The 17110-nt window shown below is 44.5% G+C and overlaps 1 protein-coding gene across 1 annotated transcript in view; it reads left to right on the top strand.

Moving 5' to 3' along the window:
* Window positions 1–646: 646 nt before the first annotated feature.
* unc80 (unc-80 homolog (C. elegans)) overlaps window positions 647–17110 on the top strand; it is a 47444-nt gene continuing 30980 nt past the window's right edge. The window contains exons 1-25 of the mRNA XM_030782228.1: window positions 647–738; window positions 1212–1260; window positions 1634–1790; window positions 2256–2548; window positions 3119–3242; window positions 3924–3988; window positions 4246–4370; window positions 4810–5077; window positions 5448–5582; window positions 6094–6310; window positions 6489–6617; window positions 6768–6770; window positions 6879–7147; window positions 7386–7718; window positions 8074–8205; window positions 8517–8664; window positions 12264–12314; window positions 12902–13050; window positions 13401–13564; window positions 13992–14200; window positions 14638–14744; window positions 14901–15048; window positions 15676–15848; window positions 16463–16675; window positions 16952–17087. Of these exons, the coding sequence (XP_030638088.1) occupies window positions 647–738; window positions 1212–1260; window positions 1634–1790; window positions 2256–2548; window positions 3119–3242; window positions 3924–3988; window positions 4246–4370; window positions 4810–5077; window positions 5448–5582; window positions 6094–6310; window positions 6489–6617; window positions 6768–6770; window positions 6879–7147; window positions 7386–7718; window positions 8074–8205; window positions 8517–8664; window positions 12264–12314; window positions 12902–13050; window positions 13401–13564; window positions 13992–14200; window positions 14638–14744; window positions 14901–15048; window positions 15676–15848; window positions 16463–16675; window positions 16952–17087 (3889 nt within the window). The remainder of the gene's footprint in view (window positions 739–1211; window positions 1261–1633; window positions 1791–2255; window positions 2549–3118; window positions 3243–3923; window positions 3989–4245; window positions 4371–4809; window positions 5078–5447; window positions 5583–6093; window positions 6311–6488; window positions 6618–6767; window positions 6771–6878; window positions 7148–7385; window positions 7719–8073; window positions 8206–8516; window positions 8665–12263; window positions 12315–12901; window positions 13051–13400; window positions 13565–13991; window positions 14201–14637; window positions 14745–14900; window positions 15049–15675; window positions 15849–16462; window positions 16676–16951; window positions 17088–17110) is intronic.

A 17110-nucleotide genomic window follows, 5' to 3' on the forward strand; every position in this document is an offset into this window, starting at 1 on the left:
ATGACGAAGGATTGAGATGTAAATGAGCGAAATGACTTGATCAGATGAAACAATAATGAATGCCATTAAAAGCAATAAAGAGAATTATTTATGCGTCATTCATTCGTTCATTACTTTAACGCATAAGAAAGCTGCCTCGTTACGTCATTTTTCCCGCTGAATACTTTGTTGGGAGTATGTGACAGGGCTTATTTTAAACTTGCATTTAAACTAAACGTTTTTAAAGTCTACAGCCACCTAATTTGCAAAATGAAGTTTTGTACAACACACACTACATGTTATTACAACTTATGTCGTACACACAATCATAAGTACGATTTGGGTAGCTCTGCTGGATGTGACTTGAGTATATTATAAATGTCACATTTTACAATGAATCTGTAACTACCACAAACCAAACGTTAGCGTCTCCCTGTTGAACGCTGCACAGCCGGCATCTGTCCGCTGTGGTTGCGCACACTGCATCTTTAAGATAAGAGTCCCTCGCTGGGCTAGTGCCGTGGTTTACCGCTGTCCGGGGGGTGGAGGTCTTAGCCACGGATCTGCCGTCAAATTTCCTCACCTGCGGCCATTTTCTGACATACACAGAGAATCATGTCAATTTGCATCAGGGAAAACATCATCTAGACGGTTTTAGTCGGTTACAATGGTGAAGCGAAAAAGCTTGGAAGACGGTGATCAGGAGTGTAGCAGAGGGATTCCATTTCCGATTCAAACCTTCTTATGGAGACAGACCAGGTCAGTCGCTTTTTCACGGTATAACAGGTGTTTGCTCAAGTCATTTTAAATCTCCTATTTCCTATATTCGCCTGAATCCGTTGCCAAGCAATTACAGGGACGTGGGAAAAAAACCCCATCTCGCCTGTTCGCACAGTATGAATGATGTAGCTAGGTTATTCTGCGCGAGTTAACATTGCTGTTATGCGTCATGTTTTCTAATGAAGCCCTTTACATTTGCCCTTCAGAAAGATTTGGATAAAATCAAACATATACATTTTTTTCCTGCCATCTAGTTTGTAGATTGGCCAAAATATGTAGTGTTATGACAAGATTTTAGAGTATGGAATGAAATACATCACATTTGCTTTGTCTTATATCTGTGGATATTCTTTCTTTTATCAAGAATATTTCTTATCAGCCATCAATAATATTCGCGATGAGTCGTACTGTCAACGTCTTATTTGATGGCGTAATGTTATTCTCATTTCCAGCGCGTTTCTGCGGCCGAAGTTAGGCAAACAGTATGAAGCGTCTTGCGTGGTGAGTAATAACGTTTATTCACGAAATCGACCCCTCGCACTACACCACTTCACAAATACTGTTTCTTATGATAAAAAGGGGGTTTCTTTCGAATTTACACTTATTATAATCTGTTCTACGCATAGCAGATAATGTCATATCCACTACTTCATTTCATATCTTTTCGATGTTTGTTTTTCTGACCTGAAAGACCACAATGATAGTGTAAATTATTACGCCGATTTTCAGTCAAACTGAGGCTAATCTGACGCACAGTTACAAAGCGAGAATGTTTTAAAATGAGTGAAACGTCATATTTTCATGTTGAGTAAGGTACTGCGTGTTGTTATGACAAACTGAGGTAGGAGGTAATAACTTCAGCGTTCTTTGCCAGTCGTTCGAGCGCGTGCTGGTGGAGAACAAGCTGCACGGGCTGTCGCCGGCGCTTTCGGAGGCCATCCAGAGTATATCTCGATGGGAACTGGTCCAGGCCGCTCTACCTCACGTCCTTCACTGTACCGCCATCCTCCTCTCAAACCGGAACAAACTGGGTACGAGCGCCCCATCACTAACGGGAACTATTCACCACCGTGCGGCTGCATCTCTCAGAAAACGCCCCCTAAATTATGTTCTCTCGTTTGTAAGATTTCTACAGTTTGTTAGTCATGACAGACCACGATTAAGTGTAGTTTGCTGCCGTGGTAACTTTGAGTCCGTTTCATTTTAACTGGAGAAATAACTTCGGATCTTTCCACTAGACTCACATTTAAAATGTTTTAAGTGATGTTTCATTCATTTATTCCTTTTTTATCATTTTGTAAAAAAGGAGACGGACAATGAATTCTGTGATATCTTTTCAAAACTGACACTGTGGCCAACCTAACTATAAAAATTCATAAAATAATCTACAGTCAGCGTGAACAGAAGGTATGCAATGTATTCTACTGCCCTTTATTGGCAACTCACTGATGCATTGCAGTTGTTTGACAAATGATCTTCAATAAACCATCTCCCAGGACACCAGGACAAGCTGGGGGTGGCGGAGACTAAGCTGCTGCACACGTTGCACTGGATGCTGCTGGAAGCGGCCCAGGAGTGTCACCAGGACCTAGGGCTGGGTCAAGGCTGGTCCGGGGGCAGCAGTAGCAGCGCCTTCCTCCAGCCCGTGGGCAACCAGGGCATCTCTGGGGCCAGAAACAACGGCTCTGCAGAGGAGAACGAGATGGCGCGTACCAAACTCTACCAGAGGAACATGTCCACTGTGGAGCTGTTCGTCTTCCTGTTCGCTCCACTCATAAACCGCATCAAGGTCTGTGATTGGTCTGTCTCTCTGATCAGCGCTGTGTACTGACAGGCTGTTAGATGGCATTAGAATGTTCTAGAACTGGGTTTAACGAGAGGCACTGAATCCAAGACGTCCATTCATGGCCAAACGCTCTGGAGCATAGGGGAATCACAGAACTCGCCTGATATTTATTATGTGTACTGTGCTTGTTTTGTGTGTGTGTGTGTGTGTGTGTGTGTGTGTGTGTGTGTGTGTGTGTGAGTGTGTGTGGGTATCATGTATCATGTTCCTAGACATTGGCAGGTTTTCAGAAATTTGCCAGAGTGAAACAGACAAACAAAAGCATGCTATGCTGCTACATAAAAGATTTATGTCACTAATGCTGGGCAAGTTCCCTCCAGAGAATTAAAACGTCAATGACTCGCTCTATTAAAGCCTACGTCATTGCCTATGGGGACACAGATCTTTTTAAGGAGACATTTGGAATTTGCTGAAGACCTCTTTTCTGTCCCATAGAAAGACAGAGAACAGGAAGAATGAAAGGTAAAAAAGAAAACAAAAACAACAAAAAAAAAAGCCCTGTTTGTTTGGCAGGAGTCTGATCTGACGTTCCGGTTGGCTAGTGGCCTGGTCATATGGCAGCCAATGTGGGAGCACCGTCAGCCAGATGTGCCCGCCTTCTCTGCGCTTATCAAGCCCATGAGGAACATCGTAACAGGTGCCGCCTTTGTGTCTTAATCATTCTCCATTAGAGAGGATTGTCTATGAGGATTTCTATGGGGTGGACTTTAATGAGCATGTGACCTCAGGCTAACATCTACTGTGTTGATTATGATTGCACCGCAGCTTTGTTGAATACTCAATTCTGATTGGTTAATCTAAATAGCAAGAGCGAAGCGACTGATAAACTGCGTAATTTAATTGGGCTGGGGTATTAATTATGCGTCAGTGCATTAAGCAGTGACCCATCGGTTAATTAAGCCATAACCTTGCTCATACACATTAATTATAAAGATTTTACATAACATTTTCATAACGTTTCATAGTGCTCAGTTCTTGACTGGAGTAATACTGTGTGAAGTCACTCAAGAGAATGATTTAAAGTGAAACTGATTTTTATAACTGTACCTGTGATAACCTGTTGCAGCAAGATGGTAAAATGTCCACTTAGCATTAGAACAGATGAGCTTTTATGAAAGTGGTTGATGGTTAATTAAGCATTAATTCCTGCCGTGAGCCAGTCTGTGTATATTAGAATTGTGCTGTTCTGAGCAAAAACTCTCATCAACATTTTACGTGTGACTCTATTGGCTGGGGTTCGGTTTTCATCATTGCAAATACTTATTGTTGTTGTTATTGTTGTTGTTGTTGTTTTTTGGTGTTGGCCTGAAAATACCAGCTAAGAGGACCTTTCCAGTCAACAACCAGTGCAGTCCTTGTGGTACTGGCAAACCAGGCTCCACGGTGAGTGGTCCGCCACACACCCAGTTCTTTAGGTCCTCTCTAAAACTGGTCTAGAACCTCAACCTAGTCCTCTATAATACTGTCCTCTGCCTGCTTCCTCTTCTTCATAAATTGTTTAATATGACAGATGGGAGCAGAAACGACAGCAGAGTGCACAGTCACAAGGTGGAAAGGATGCACAAAGATGTTTATTTTGATCCTAAACTCTGTTTGTGGAGTTGGACAGTTGAGTCTGATCGTCCTCTCTTCGTTCTCAGGCGGTGAGTGAAAGTGCTCAGTCAGACTCAGCTTCCCCCGGGGGCCAGAGCTGTCGCCGTGGCAACTCCGTGGAGAAGGGCAGCTCTTCGCTGCAGGGCTATGAGAGAGGATTTCTGCAGAAAGAGTGAGGATGTATTTATAAACAAACTTTCCTTGGAGAAAAACGTGTCTGTTTATTTTACACCTGCGGAATCGCTGGCATGTGGTCACTTTCTTTTTTAAGGATCGTCATTTAATTCCTGTGGATTATTTATCACCAAAGCATGTCAGTAATCCTGCATACCTCTGTCTTAATTACAATCTTAACATTAATTGAACCACGGATAGTTTTCTGTGTATACAAAGGAATGCAGAATCAGAAGAGCTTGTTCACTAACAGTCTGAACGTAACAGTTATTTTCACCCACTGTCACAGAAAAAAATCGTTTGTATTGAAAATACTTGCTTAATACATACAGTCTTTATGTCTTAAACTCCAAGTTCCATTTTATTCTTTCATGTTCTCTCTCTCTCTCTCTCTCTCTCTCTCTCTCTCTCTCTCTCTCTCTCTCTCTGTCTGGAAGGTTCTCTGTTGGTGGTGAGATTTCTGTTTCCCAGCGAGCCAGGTACGGGACCTACTTTGACGTGGCCGTGTTGCGCTGTCTGCTCCAGCCTCACTGGGCGGAGGAGGGTGTGCACTGGGCTCTGATATATTACCTCCAGCGTCTCAGACAGATCCTGCAGGAGAAGCCCGAATGCCCCCCCGAGCCCCTCGTCCCTCCCCTGCCACGCCCCAGGAGCACCTCTATGGTCGCTGCCACGCCTTCTCTGGTCAACACTCATAAGACACAGGTCTGTCCAACTAGTTTTAGCTGTCACTTTTTTATAGAGGCAGATTATTACCTGGGGGTTCAGGTGTTCGCATTCTTCAGCCAGTCAGAAGCCACAGTGATTATTATCCCTCTGACAAAAACCGAGTGGGACTATAACCTCTCAGGACGAGATTTGACAAAGTGTGATCTTCAGTGGTGTGGTCTACAGTAGTGTGATCTTCAGTGGTGTGGTCTGCAGTAGCGTGATCTTCAGTGGGCTGGTCTTCAGCAGTGTGGCTGCAGACACTGGTCTATGTAATATTGTGGTCTGTTTGGAGGGAGTAGGTTTTTTTGTGCTTGGCTGTTTTTTTGTCATTTTTCTTTCTGATCTGATGTTTCCTGTCTTTTAGGACATGACGCTGAAGTGTAATGAAGAGGGACGGTCCCTGAGCTCAGAGACGTTTCCCAAAGTGTCAGTCACCAACCTGAGGAGGCAGGCTGTCCCAGACCTGTCCACAGACATGGGCATGAACATCTTCAAAAAGGTGAGTGACACCCACTCAGCGCCCCCTGCTGTTAGCGGGGGAATGGTGGGAAGATGGTTGAGATATATTATGTACTGTTATGTATTTTTTTATAACAAAGCATACAACACCACAAGTCATTGATTTGGTAAAGGACTATTCCTACTGTTTCATAAACATTTAGACATATATAGCACCGTGCTCTGTAAACAGTATACTGATGTTTTCAAAGTTGTTTCTAAAGAGTCTGGAATTCGTCTTACCTTCAATGACTGTATTGCATTTTTGGTAAACTAACAGTGGTACTGGAGGTAGCGCATAAATGTTTTCATGGATTTAATATGTTTAATATGTAGTAATGTAATATTAAATGTGGATATGGAAGGATGTGTTGCAGTCACATTGAACTCATGGATTGGGACATAACTGAATATTACACTTGTATTATCAGTCACAGTATTCTTGGTTAGTGTTGGTCAGTAATCTGTGTGTCTGTGTGACCCTCCTCCTCTTTCACTTCTGCTTTGTCCAGTTTAAGAACCGGAGAGATGACAGGGAAAGGAAAGGATCCATCCCGTTCCATCACACGGGGAAAAAACGACAGCGGCGTATGGGAGTTCCCTTCCTCATGCACGAGGACCACCTGGACGTCTCGCCCACGCGCAGCACCTTCTCCTTCGGGAGCTTCTCCGGTCTGGGCGACGACCGGCGAACCCTGGACCGTGGGGGGTGGCCCTCCACCATCATGGGTACGTCAACCAGAGCCCTGGTTTACCAGACCTGAATTATCTCACTTTTTTTATTCCGTATCATACATTATAGGTCTTCATAATGATACACACAAATACTTGTTATTGATGTTGTTGTTGTGTGTGTGTGTGTGTGTCTGTCTGTCTGTGTGTGTGTGTGTGTGTGTGTGTGTTGTAGGAAAGTTAACTCGTCGCGGCAGCTCAGACACTGCAGCAGACGTGGACAATCTCAGCGTGAAACACTCTCACTCACACCACAACCTGCCAGAACATTCCAACAGCCACGGCGACAACACCGTCAAAGAGGGTAAGACAACACAGTCACACAAACACCAGTGAAACCGGTAAAAGAGAACTATTCTGCAAAGCCATTGCAACAGTGTAGGTATTAATTCAACACAGATTAAGCCTGAACTGAACTCAGAAACTCAGATCATTTTATGAGGAAGAGTCAAAGGTGGTAAAAAAAAAATGCTGTGTGTTGACAACCAGAGACATACACAACCTAGCTCGGGAACATTTCTCTCATTATTCCAAACTTGTTTTCTCGTTTCTCTTGTCCTCCCAGTACGCTCCCAGATCTCCACCATAACCATGGCAACGTTCAACACCACTGTCGCCTCCTTCAACGTGGGCTACACGGATTTCTTCACCGAACACATCAAGCGACTGTGTAACCCCATCCCTGTGCCCGAGATGCCCTGTGAGCCCCTGGCATGTTCCAACCTGCCCCGCAGTCTCACTGACTCCTGCATCAACTACTCATGCCTGGAGGAGAGGGACAACATCGAGGGGATCAACAACTTCATCCTGAAGAACGGCATGCTGGACCTCACCGTGAGTCACGTCTAGATGCAGGGTTTTTTTTTTTTTTATCATGTTTTGTTTATAGGGCTTGTTTTCTGCAGTCTGTCCTCAAATTCAGACTGATCTATCGGGCTGATGAGGAGGGGTTTAGGCTGAGTCGTCCTGTCAAAATCTTAACCACCAGCCTCAGCGTGAACCTCAGTGTGAACCTCAGCGTGAAGCTCAGTGTGAGCCTCAGTGTGAAGATGTTCCCTGCTCCTGTTTTCAGGCAATCCTGCGGGCGCTCTACGCTGTCCTGACCCACGACATTAGCTCTCGGATCTGTGACGTGGCCCTCAACATCATCGAGTGTCTCCTCCAGCTGGGTGTCGTGCCCAGCGTCAACAAGAAAACGTCCAAACCTGAGAACAAGGAGAACCAAAATGAGCGCCCAAAAGACGGGGCCGGCCAGAGTATGGGCGGGGCCCAGGGGGCCGTGTCTGTGGGCACTGGCTCCGCCCCTGGAGGAGGAGGGGGAGGTGGTGATGGCGGAGGAGGAGGTGGAGGAGGAGAGAGTGACAGAGGGAGCAGAGATGACGTTAAAAACAATAAGGACAGTAAGGTGCAGAAACAGCATTAATGCCTATAATTACTCTAATATACACTCACAGTGTACGTCAGTTAGCCATCACTGATCAAACTCATCATCTGCCTGAGAAACATCAGTATAGACAGTATAGTATAGAGTTTGATACAAAACTTTTAATACTTTTGATTGATCTCTAGTGATGCACTCATTATTGTTTCATTTTCATCATGAGCCGAAATTTTTTTTAATATTTGGCGTTTAGTATAGTAAATGTTAGAAAACTGATAGTAGAGTAAGTGCTTTTAACGTTTTAATGTAAATATTCATATTTTAAGGTTTCTCACCTTCTCTCTCTCTCTCTCTCTCTCTCACACACACACACACACAGGCAGAGCCCTCTACCCCGAGCACTCATAAGCTGGCCCTGACCATGCTGATAAAGATAGTGAAGTCTCTGGGCTGTGCGTACGGCTGTGGAGAGGGCCACCGCGGCCTGTCAGGAGACCGGCTGCGCATGCAGGTCAACCCCTCACACTTACTGCACAATGAAACGTGACTGTTTATTCACGTTAGAGCAGGGAACACAGGTCCATATGGACATTTCTGGATGTGATTTCATGTAAGATCATTTTTATTGGGTCATTTTGAAGTGACTTTTTCACTTCACTGAAAAATGATTTTAAAAAATGAGTGAAATAGGAGCCACACCTTGTACATGGCATACAGAACTTGATCGCTTGCAATTCAGATTTGTTTACTGACTTACTGTGTATGTGACTGTGTGTGTGTGTGTGTGTGTGTGTGTGTGTGTGTGTGTTGTCATGCCTGCAGGCCCAGAACTGCTTGACCAGTCTCTATAAGCTGGACAAGGTTCAGTTTCGTCAGACGATGAAAGAGTATGTCAACAAGGACTCTCTAAACAACATCGTGGACTTCCTGCATGCTCTGCTTGGCTTCTGTATGGAGCCCATCACGGACAGTAAGAGTACTGAGCCACACCCCTAACTGAAGCCACACCCCTCACTACAGTCATACCATAAACTGGCAAAGCACAGACAACAGGAGGCGGGCTCAGAATCAACGTGTTTCATTTTTCATGCAGTGCACAGATTCATATGTCTGTGTTGCTTAGAATCATCAAAGCAGAAAGTAAAGAAGGTAAACCAAAAACGCTGTGCTAAAGTCAAAGGTAAAATTAAAAAAGGCTTTTCATACACTCATACACATCTAAATGCTTTAAATTAGTAAAGTAAAAATAACTGTAACTCTTAAGTCACAGCATCAGAGTCATTCACTTAAATTTCAGATGAATTGCAACATTTTTGGGGGGGAAGACAAAAACATGTTAAAGTCATTAAAAAACTTGAAGGGTTTACAGGGACAAACAGGACAGGGTGGTATGGGGTGGTTTCTGATCCATGTCTCTGATCAGTGTCACCCACTAAGCGTGGCCGGCGTGATGAAAATGGTTTGAGAGCCAGACCCAGTGGAGATGACTCACGTCTGACTGTCATTGGATGCCATGATTAGAAGTCAGTATTAATGACTCTGTGGCCAGTTAGTGGCAATGAATGCTCAGGTCAGTGCCAGCCAATAAAAAAAACAGAGCTGAATGTAGATTTGAGGGCTGGAGTTGGGTACTTGTGTCCTGGGTAGAGGCTCAGACAGTGAGTACTGTACAGACAGTGGATCAGGCATGGCATGCTCTGTTTCTCTGGAGAGCTGTGTGGAATCAGGGAGGAACAGGCTTTGAGTCGCTGTTTAGAGCAGAAATGACCATGGTGCTGGTTCTCCCTAACCCACAGACACAGAAGGAATGGGTGTAAGGTGACACCCGTCAGGGTGGACCTGCAGGGGTTTTGACCGCAGTTCAGAGTGAGTGTAGCACCACCGCCTGCTTTTCTCAACACACTTCCAGAGCTGTGAAGCCAGTCCTGAGCCCTGCTTGTGAGGAGTGACAGACAGTCCCGAATCTGAGCGCTGCCTCGTTTGTGAGACCTGTACTGAACCAGGGGAAGTGTCCATAGGCCTGGGTCTCTCATGTTGGGCTGAGACCTGTACTGAACCAGGGGAAGTGTCCATAGGTCTGGGTCTCTTATGTTGGGCTGAGACCTATACTGAACCAGAGGAACTGTCCATACGTCTGGGTCTCTTATGTTGGGCTGAGACCAGTACTGAACCAGAGGAGGTGTCCATAGGTCTGGGTCTCTCATGTTGGGCTGAGACCAGTACTGAACCAGAGGAGGTGTCCATAGGTCTGGGTCTCTCATGTTGGGCTGAGACCTGTACTGAACCAGAGGAGGTGTCCATAGGTCTGGGTCTCTCATGTTGGGCTGAGACCTGTACTGAACCAGAGGAAGTGTCCATAGGTCTGGGTCTCTCATGTTGGGCTGAGACCTGTACTGAACCAGAGGAGGTGTCCATAGGTCTGGGTCTCTCATGTTGGGCTGAGACCAGTACTGAACCAGAGGAAGTGTCCATAGGTCTGGGTCTCTCATGTTGGGCTGAGAGAGCTTTCTGCATGCAGTGAGGGTCACACTGTTTTTTCCTCTTCCACCTTTTTTTTCTCTTCTGAACGAGAGTCAGACCATGCCAAGTTACAAAGGAAAAATACTTGTGGTTTAATGTGGTTTAAGAGTGTCACAGAGACAGATAAATCATTCAGTCCCAAGTGGATCACTGGTTTAACACAGGTTTGTTCCCAACTTTACACCCATACCCGTACCAGTCTGTGCTCCACGGTCCACGTCTGAAATGTCGTGTTAACGGTCTATATGGAACACAACCCATGTCTCGTTGTCTCCTGTCATTCTTCTGTCAGGTCCTCCTCTTCCTCTTCCTCTTCCTCTTCCTCCAAATCCTTCATCTCCTCCTCTTCCTCCACAGAATGGCGTCCCCATTTTGTGTGCCCGACTCCTCTTCAGCCGTTCATCCATCCTCGACACATGCCAGATTACAGATTACGACTTGTTCATGTTTTGTCATCTTTTTCATTTCTCAAATTTTAACAATCAGTGGTTAAAGCCACACTTCTTTTACAATTTTCAGTAGCTAATTGAGTTAATACGGGGTTTCCAAAGCATTTGAGGAGTTCAATTATTTGTATTTCTTGGGGGTACATAAAGAAAAAAGAAAAGAAAAGAAAAGAAAGAGAAAACTGACTTATACTTGGTTGGCACAAAAAAAAAACGACAACCTGTGTTGTAGCATTCAGTGTTTGATAGAAAAACCATACGCACATAGTAACATACTTATGTAAGAGTCAACAGTAATAATGTCTACGAAGACTCAGGCTTCAGGATTGTTCCTTTGTAATGCTAAGACTTCCAGGGATTTGCCAAAGTGTGTAAGCGTGTCTAAACCCTCAGTTTTTCTCTGTCCGTGTGCACTTTTCTGGAAAAGAACACGAACAGGCAGACAGCCAATCCCAGAATAGCCCGTAAACACGACAGCATGGTGAGAGAAATTTGTAAAAGAAGTGTGTTTTCATGTTCTGTCACTAAAGATCCTACTAAAACACATCAATCTATTCCACCAAGCCCAGAGTGAGCTAGACGCCTGCATTAGTCCAAGCAGTGCTGGGAAAGGCAGGGTGCTGTTCCTGGAACAAACAGAGATGTGATTTTCATCTCTCACACAATAGGTACTCTCTTGCTTTGTTTAGAATAACATTAATAGGTGACATTGTAAAGAAGGAAAATAATAAATGAAATATTTCATATTTGAATAGGGGAACTAGGTCATTTAATTTTGTGACTGAATTCAGTAGATTCTTGATTGCCAAAAATGTATCCTTTCCTATAATTGTTACAGATGTCCGTAGTACAAATTAATTTACCGCATTTGGTTTATTTTATTTCTTTTTTGTGTCGAGCCAATTAGTTTACACAGCACATATGGTGGCCCTACTGAATTGGACAGTAATTAGTAATTGCAGTAATTAGTAATTACAGTAATTAATCATTACAAGTAATTACAGTAATCAGTAATTACAGCACTAATTACTGTAAATAGTTACTAGAGTGTCTGTGAAATGATGGTTAAATTGACTCCACAAAGCAAACCCAGACAGTATTTCTTATTAGAGTGTACACAAATCGTACAATTCAGATTGATAGATATTAAATTAGACACAGCGTGACTGGAAATTATTTTCCATTCAGATTTTTGATAAAGCATTTTTGTGGTCTCATACGATTAGGACGTCCCCTTGTTCCCCCGCGAGTGAATTCTGCCCGTTTCTAGCACTGTTTGCAAACCAAATGCTTTTCCTTTTTTTTGTTTTTTGTTTTTTTTTGCATTACTAACTGGAATTGGATACATAACTCACAATGATTGGCAAGGTTCGGAAAACACGTTTTTTTTATCGTTGAGCGTGGATTCTCTGTGCGTAACAGTCTGTGTATGGTTTGTCCTCGCCTATGTGATGGTTGGTTTTTTTTTTGTTTGTTTTGTTTTGTTTTGTTTTTTTTGTTTTTTTTTGAGGGTGGAATAGTTTGTTCTGGCTTAAGGAGAAAACTGTACATGTCTGTGCTGTGGCCTGAGACCAATTGTTCCACACATCTCTTCTCTTTTCAGAATACGGCAGTGCAGGTGAGAGGTCCAGGCGGGCGAATAAACCAAACTTGGGTAGATACACTATATCTAAATTTACTCTAATGCCCAAAGCTGGCATTGTTCCCATCGCTGCACCCCTCACGGTCTCCCAGGTGACAGTCTCACCTGCAAAGCATCAAATTAAAAAAATGACCAGATCTTAAAAACGAAACAAAAAAAAAATCAATCTGGAATAAGACAAAAAAAAACCAAAATAAACGGTTGTCATTTATATAATAGCTGAAGAAAAGAAAGGAAAAGAAAAAGAAATTAAATTAAATTAAATTGCCACAGATCATGTGGAGTCAAAACCTGACCTGATTGGTCAGGTCCAAAAACTCCAGCAGGCCGTAATCACTTGCATGTATGTGAGAAAAAAAAAAAAAAGAAAAGAAAAAACCTCAACCCCCCCTTTTTAAGTTTCCCTTTCATACATGTTAATGATTTTTTGTACCCTCAACCTCCCCCCATCTCCCTCATGTTTAGGCCTCCCCACCCCCAACCCCCAACCCACCCCCTGATTGTTCCTCATTCATGCCTGAGCCAAAATTAAACGCATTGTTCTGAGCAGGCTGGGAACATGAGGCTCAGAAGCTGAGGTCCCTGCTGTTTGTTTGCAGACAAGGCGGGCTTTGGGAATAACTTCGCCACAGGAGGGGATAAGTCCCTGGTCCAGAGTATGGAGACAGTTGTGGTTGGCTGTATGTTCAAGTCACTCATAACACGGTGTGCCTCCACCACACATGAGCTACACAGCCCAGAGAACCTGGTGAGTGTTCCTCACCAAGCTTCACGGTAAAATAAAATTAAAAAATGGACGACAGCTAATATCTTAAATCAACTGAAAATAGTAAAAATAGAATACAGCAAAAATTCCATGATGCAGGGAGAAATACACACATTTTAGTATTATTTATTTATTTATTGTATTTTTTTTTCTTCCCATTATATGAGACGGAATTCTGGGCGCCTGAGCCAGACAATCTGAACAGTGCACTGTGCTGAGTATAAGGATCGGGGAGACAAAGCTCTCTGTTTGATTTGGTTTCAGTTCTGAGTGAACTCATGGTTTGATCTTCCTCTCTCTCTCTCTCACACACACACACACACACACACCAGGGTCTGTACTGTGACATTCGACAGCTGGTCCAGTTCATTAAGGAATCCCATGGCAATGTGTTTCGCCGTGTGGCTTTGAGTGCTCTCCTGGACAGCACAGAAAAACTCAGCACCACCAAGAGACCAGAGGACAAAGAGGAGCCCAGAGCAGCAGGACAGAAAAGGTCTCCCATATACCCTACACACATACATCACACAAACACACACACACACACACACACACACATATCACACACACACACACACACACAAGAATTCATACATTTCTTATATTTTATCATTTGTTCTAATGAAGAAAAAAGTATGGTATTAGTGTAGAGCCAGAAAAGCCACGAATCAATATGTTTCTCACATGAGAAAAGTCTTTCTTTGTTTGTTTTTCAGAACTATGTTACTGTTGCATTGAAATGTTTCTTTGGTCATGGTCAGGGAATACAGTTGGGTTACTCATCTTTAATCATCAGCATCCTAGTACACTGGAAAGACAAATAAATATGTGTGCGTGTGTGTGTGTGTGTGTGTGTGTGTGTGTGTGTGTGTGTGTATGTGTGTGTGTGTGTGTGTGTGTGTGTGTGTGGGTGTGTTCGGCAGTGAGGACCAGATCCCCGGGGCTCTGCTGGGAAGGAAGGATTTTTGGAGAAAGATGTTTAAATCTCAGAGTGCCGCGAGCGACACCAGCAGCCAATCAGAGCAGGACACGTCAGAGTGCACGACCGCCCACTCCGGCACCACCACTGACCGACGCTCTCGCTCCCGCTCACGCCGCATCTCCCTACGCAAGAAACTCAAACTCCCAATAGGTTCCTGTGCTCAATATTATTCCTGGAGTTTTCCCATCTTTTTGTGTTTTAGGAGCATAAACTGACGCCATGTCATGTATGCCTTAGTCTCTTATCTATATGTGTTGTGTAGGTAACTGGTAACTGTATGAGTTGTGTAGGTAACTGGTAACTGTATGTATGTGTTGTGTAGGTAACTGGTAACTGTATGTATGTGTTGTGTAGGTAACTGGTAACTAACAGTATGTGTTGTGTAGGTAACTGGTAACTATCAGTATGTGTTGTGTAGGTAACTGGTAACTATCAGTATGTGTTGTGTAGGTAACTGGTAACTGTGTGCGTTGTGTAGGTAACTGGTAACTGTATGTGTTGTGTAGGTAACTGGTAACTGTATGTGTTGTATGTGTATCAGGATGTGTTTGTTGTGTAGGTAACTGGTAACTGTATGTGTTGTGTAGGTAACTGGCTGAAGCGTTCCTCGTTGTCGGGGCTGGCGGACGGTGTAGAGGATTTGCTCGACATCAGCTCAGTGGACCGACTCTCCTTCATAAGACAAAGCTCAAAGGTAATGACACAGTATTTTCTTCACAACACAAACCACACATCTGGACAACAGTTAACACCCACCCTGCTACAAGTCCAATTGTTGTCAGTTGTTTTGAGACCAAACACACTGTATCGAGATCTACATCCTACTTCAGACCTGACTTTCCTGCTCTAGGTGAAGTTCACTAGTGCAGTGAAGCTGTCCGAGGGGAGCGCCATGGAATACGGCCGGGAAGAGGAAGAGAATTTCTTCAAGCGGCTCGGTAAATGGCGGTCCGGGCGGCGGAACCCATCCAAGCTTCACCACACAGAGGAGAAAGATGGTAGAACTGCCCACATGTCCCCGTCGTGGTCTCTGTGTGTGTGTTTGCTTGTCTGTGGTGTCTGTCCTGTCCATCAGCACCTCGTGTCCCGTTGTTTATCAGCTGTGTCAGCTGTGTGTGTGTGGCTCTTGTGTCCCTGAGAAAACTCTCCTGAAAACAGAAGCTTTGCAACCTTCCGGAAGCTTCTTTTGCCCGAATTTGACTTCACATCAGGCACAACTAATCAATTGTCACCTTAATATTGTCAAATTTGACCCCATCCCTCGATGTTAGACCGCTCCTGGCCCTGACGTTCTGTTTTTGGGGACACTCCACGTAACACAGCTGAGCGATGCCCGATTTCTCAGCCAGTAGAAATGAGTAAGCTTATGTAGATGCATCAGCAAAGTTGTTATTCCACCGTTTTTCAGTGTTTTGAGAAGCACAATATGCCTGCTATTATTTTAAGTTGCACTGTGTGAAAACCATCTGTGCTCATGATTAAAAATAAATCCTAAATCCAGTCATTAGAGAGCTGCACTTCAGCCGACAAGAGAGGTTCTTTTTAATACAGTGGATCTTTGTCTGTCTTTCCAGCTGTTGGCTTCCATTAATTAAGTTTCACTGCACCTGCTCATCATCCACCAGGTTGCCATGGTTTCCAGGAGCGTCTGGCTGCAAGTCAGGACACGATGAAGAATAAGAACGTGGTTAATCTTGGCGCCATCAGACAGGGCATGAAGAGGTTCCAGTTCCTGCTGAACTGCTGTGAACCAGGGACCATCCCGGACGCCTCCATCCTGGCTGCTGCGCTTGACCTGGTCAGTCCCAGATGAAACTGTTTCCCAGTCCTGCTCCTGGACTGGCCTGGTTCATGGCCCTGCACAGTTCACATCTCCACCTGTTCTAACAGACCTAATTCAGCTTATTAACTAATGACCAGTCCCTAGACGAGCTGAATCAGATGCGTTACAGTGGAGTAAAACCAGGAGCAGAGCTGGGAAACACTGCCATACAGAACCTTACCAGGCAAAGCCTCAAGCCTTACAGGTACACCAGACCATGGCAGAATGTTTTGGTTATTATTTTTATCGATCCCCATCAGCTGTTGCAGAAGTCACCACTATTGTTCCTTGAGTCTATGCAAAAAATCCATATTGGCCCATTAGTAGAGATGATGGTGAATGTTTATGGCGTTGACAATTATTATAAACTTTCACCACAGGGTTCAGTTACGGCACAGAGCTGTAGAGGGCGGATGACATGTTTGATGTTTGGCAATGTGTGTCAGTCAAAGCTGTGAGAGCAATGAAATGTTGAGTGTGTTCAAAAATTCCAGTAGATTCGTGGAGAGACAAAAGCCTAGTTTGCCTCTGTAAAAGTTTACTTTTGACATTTGGATAATTGGGTCAGTGTGGTTGCTTATCTTGGGCAGGAAGCTCCAGTGGTTGCTAGGGCCTCGCTCTTCTTGGAGTGCGCCCGTTTCGTCCACCGCTGTAACCGTGGCAACTGGCCAGAGTGGATGAAGGGTCATCACGTGAACATCGCCAAGCGAGGCCTGTCCAGAGCGCGCTCGCCCGTCGCCGGGAACAAACGCAACAACAAGCTCCAATGGAACGCTGCCAAGCATTTCTACCAGTGGGGAGACGTGAGTAGTGCCAAGCGTCGTGTGAGCGTGCATGTGTCTGTGAGTTTTAATGTGTGAGCCTGCGTGTATCTGTGAGTGTTGATGTGTGAGTGTCTGTTTGTATGAGCATGCCCAGAGTGTGTTTTGGTCCGACGCACCTGGGCATGAGCGTGTGTGTGTGCGTGTGTCTCTTTGAGCGTGTTCAGCACATGCGTTTGTGTCCTGTGCACACTCATGCAGGGTCATCTCTTTGAGCATGTTCAGAGCGTGTGTGTGTGTGTCCTGTGTGTTTAACAGGCTATCGGAACGCGTCTGAGCGAGCTATGCCACTCAGACAGCGAGAGCCCGGCCAACATCCTGGGCTTTATTTACGATGAGGAGAGCAAGAGGAGGGCGAGGAAGGAGGACGAGGAAGAAGACTTCCTGGACGACAGTAAGTGTCAAATTAAAACAAGA

The sequence above is a fragment of the Chanos chanos genome, chromosome 8 (assembly GCF_902362185.1).
Source record: "Chanos chanos chromosome 8, fChaCha1.1, whole genome shotgun sequence".
In the NCBI taxonomy this organism is placed as follows: domain Eukaryota; kingdom Metazoa; phylum Chordata; class Actinopteri; order Gonorynchiformes; family Chanidae; genus Chanos; species Chanos chanos.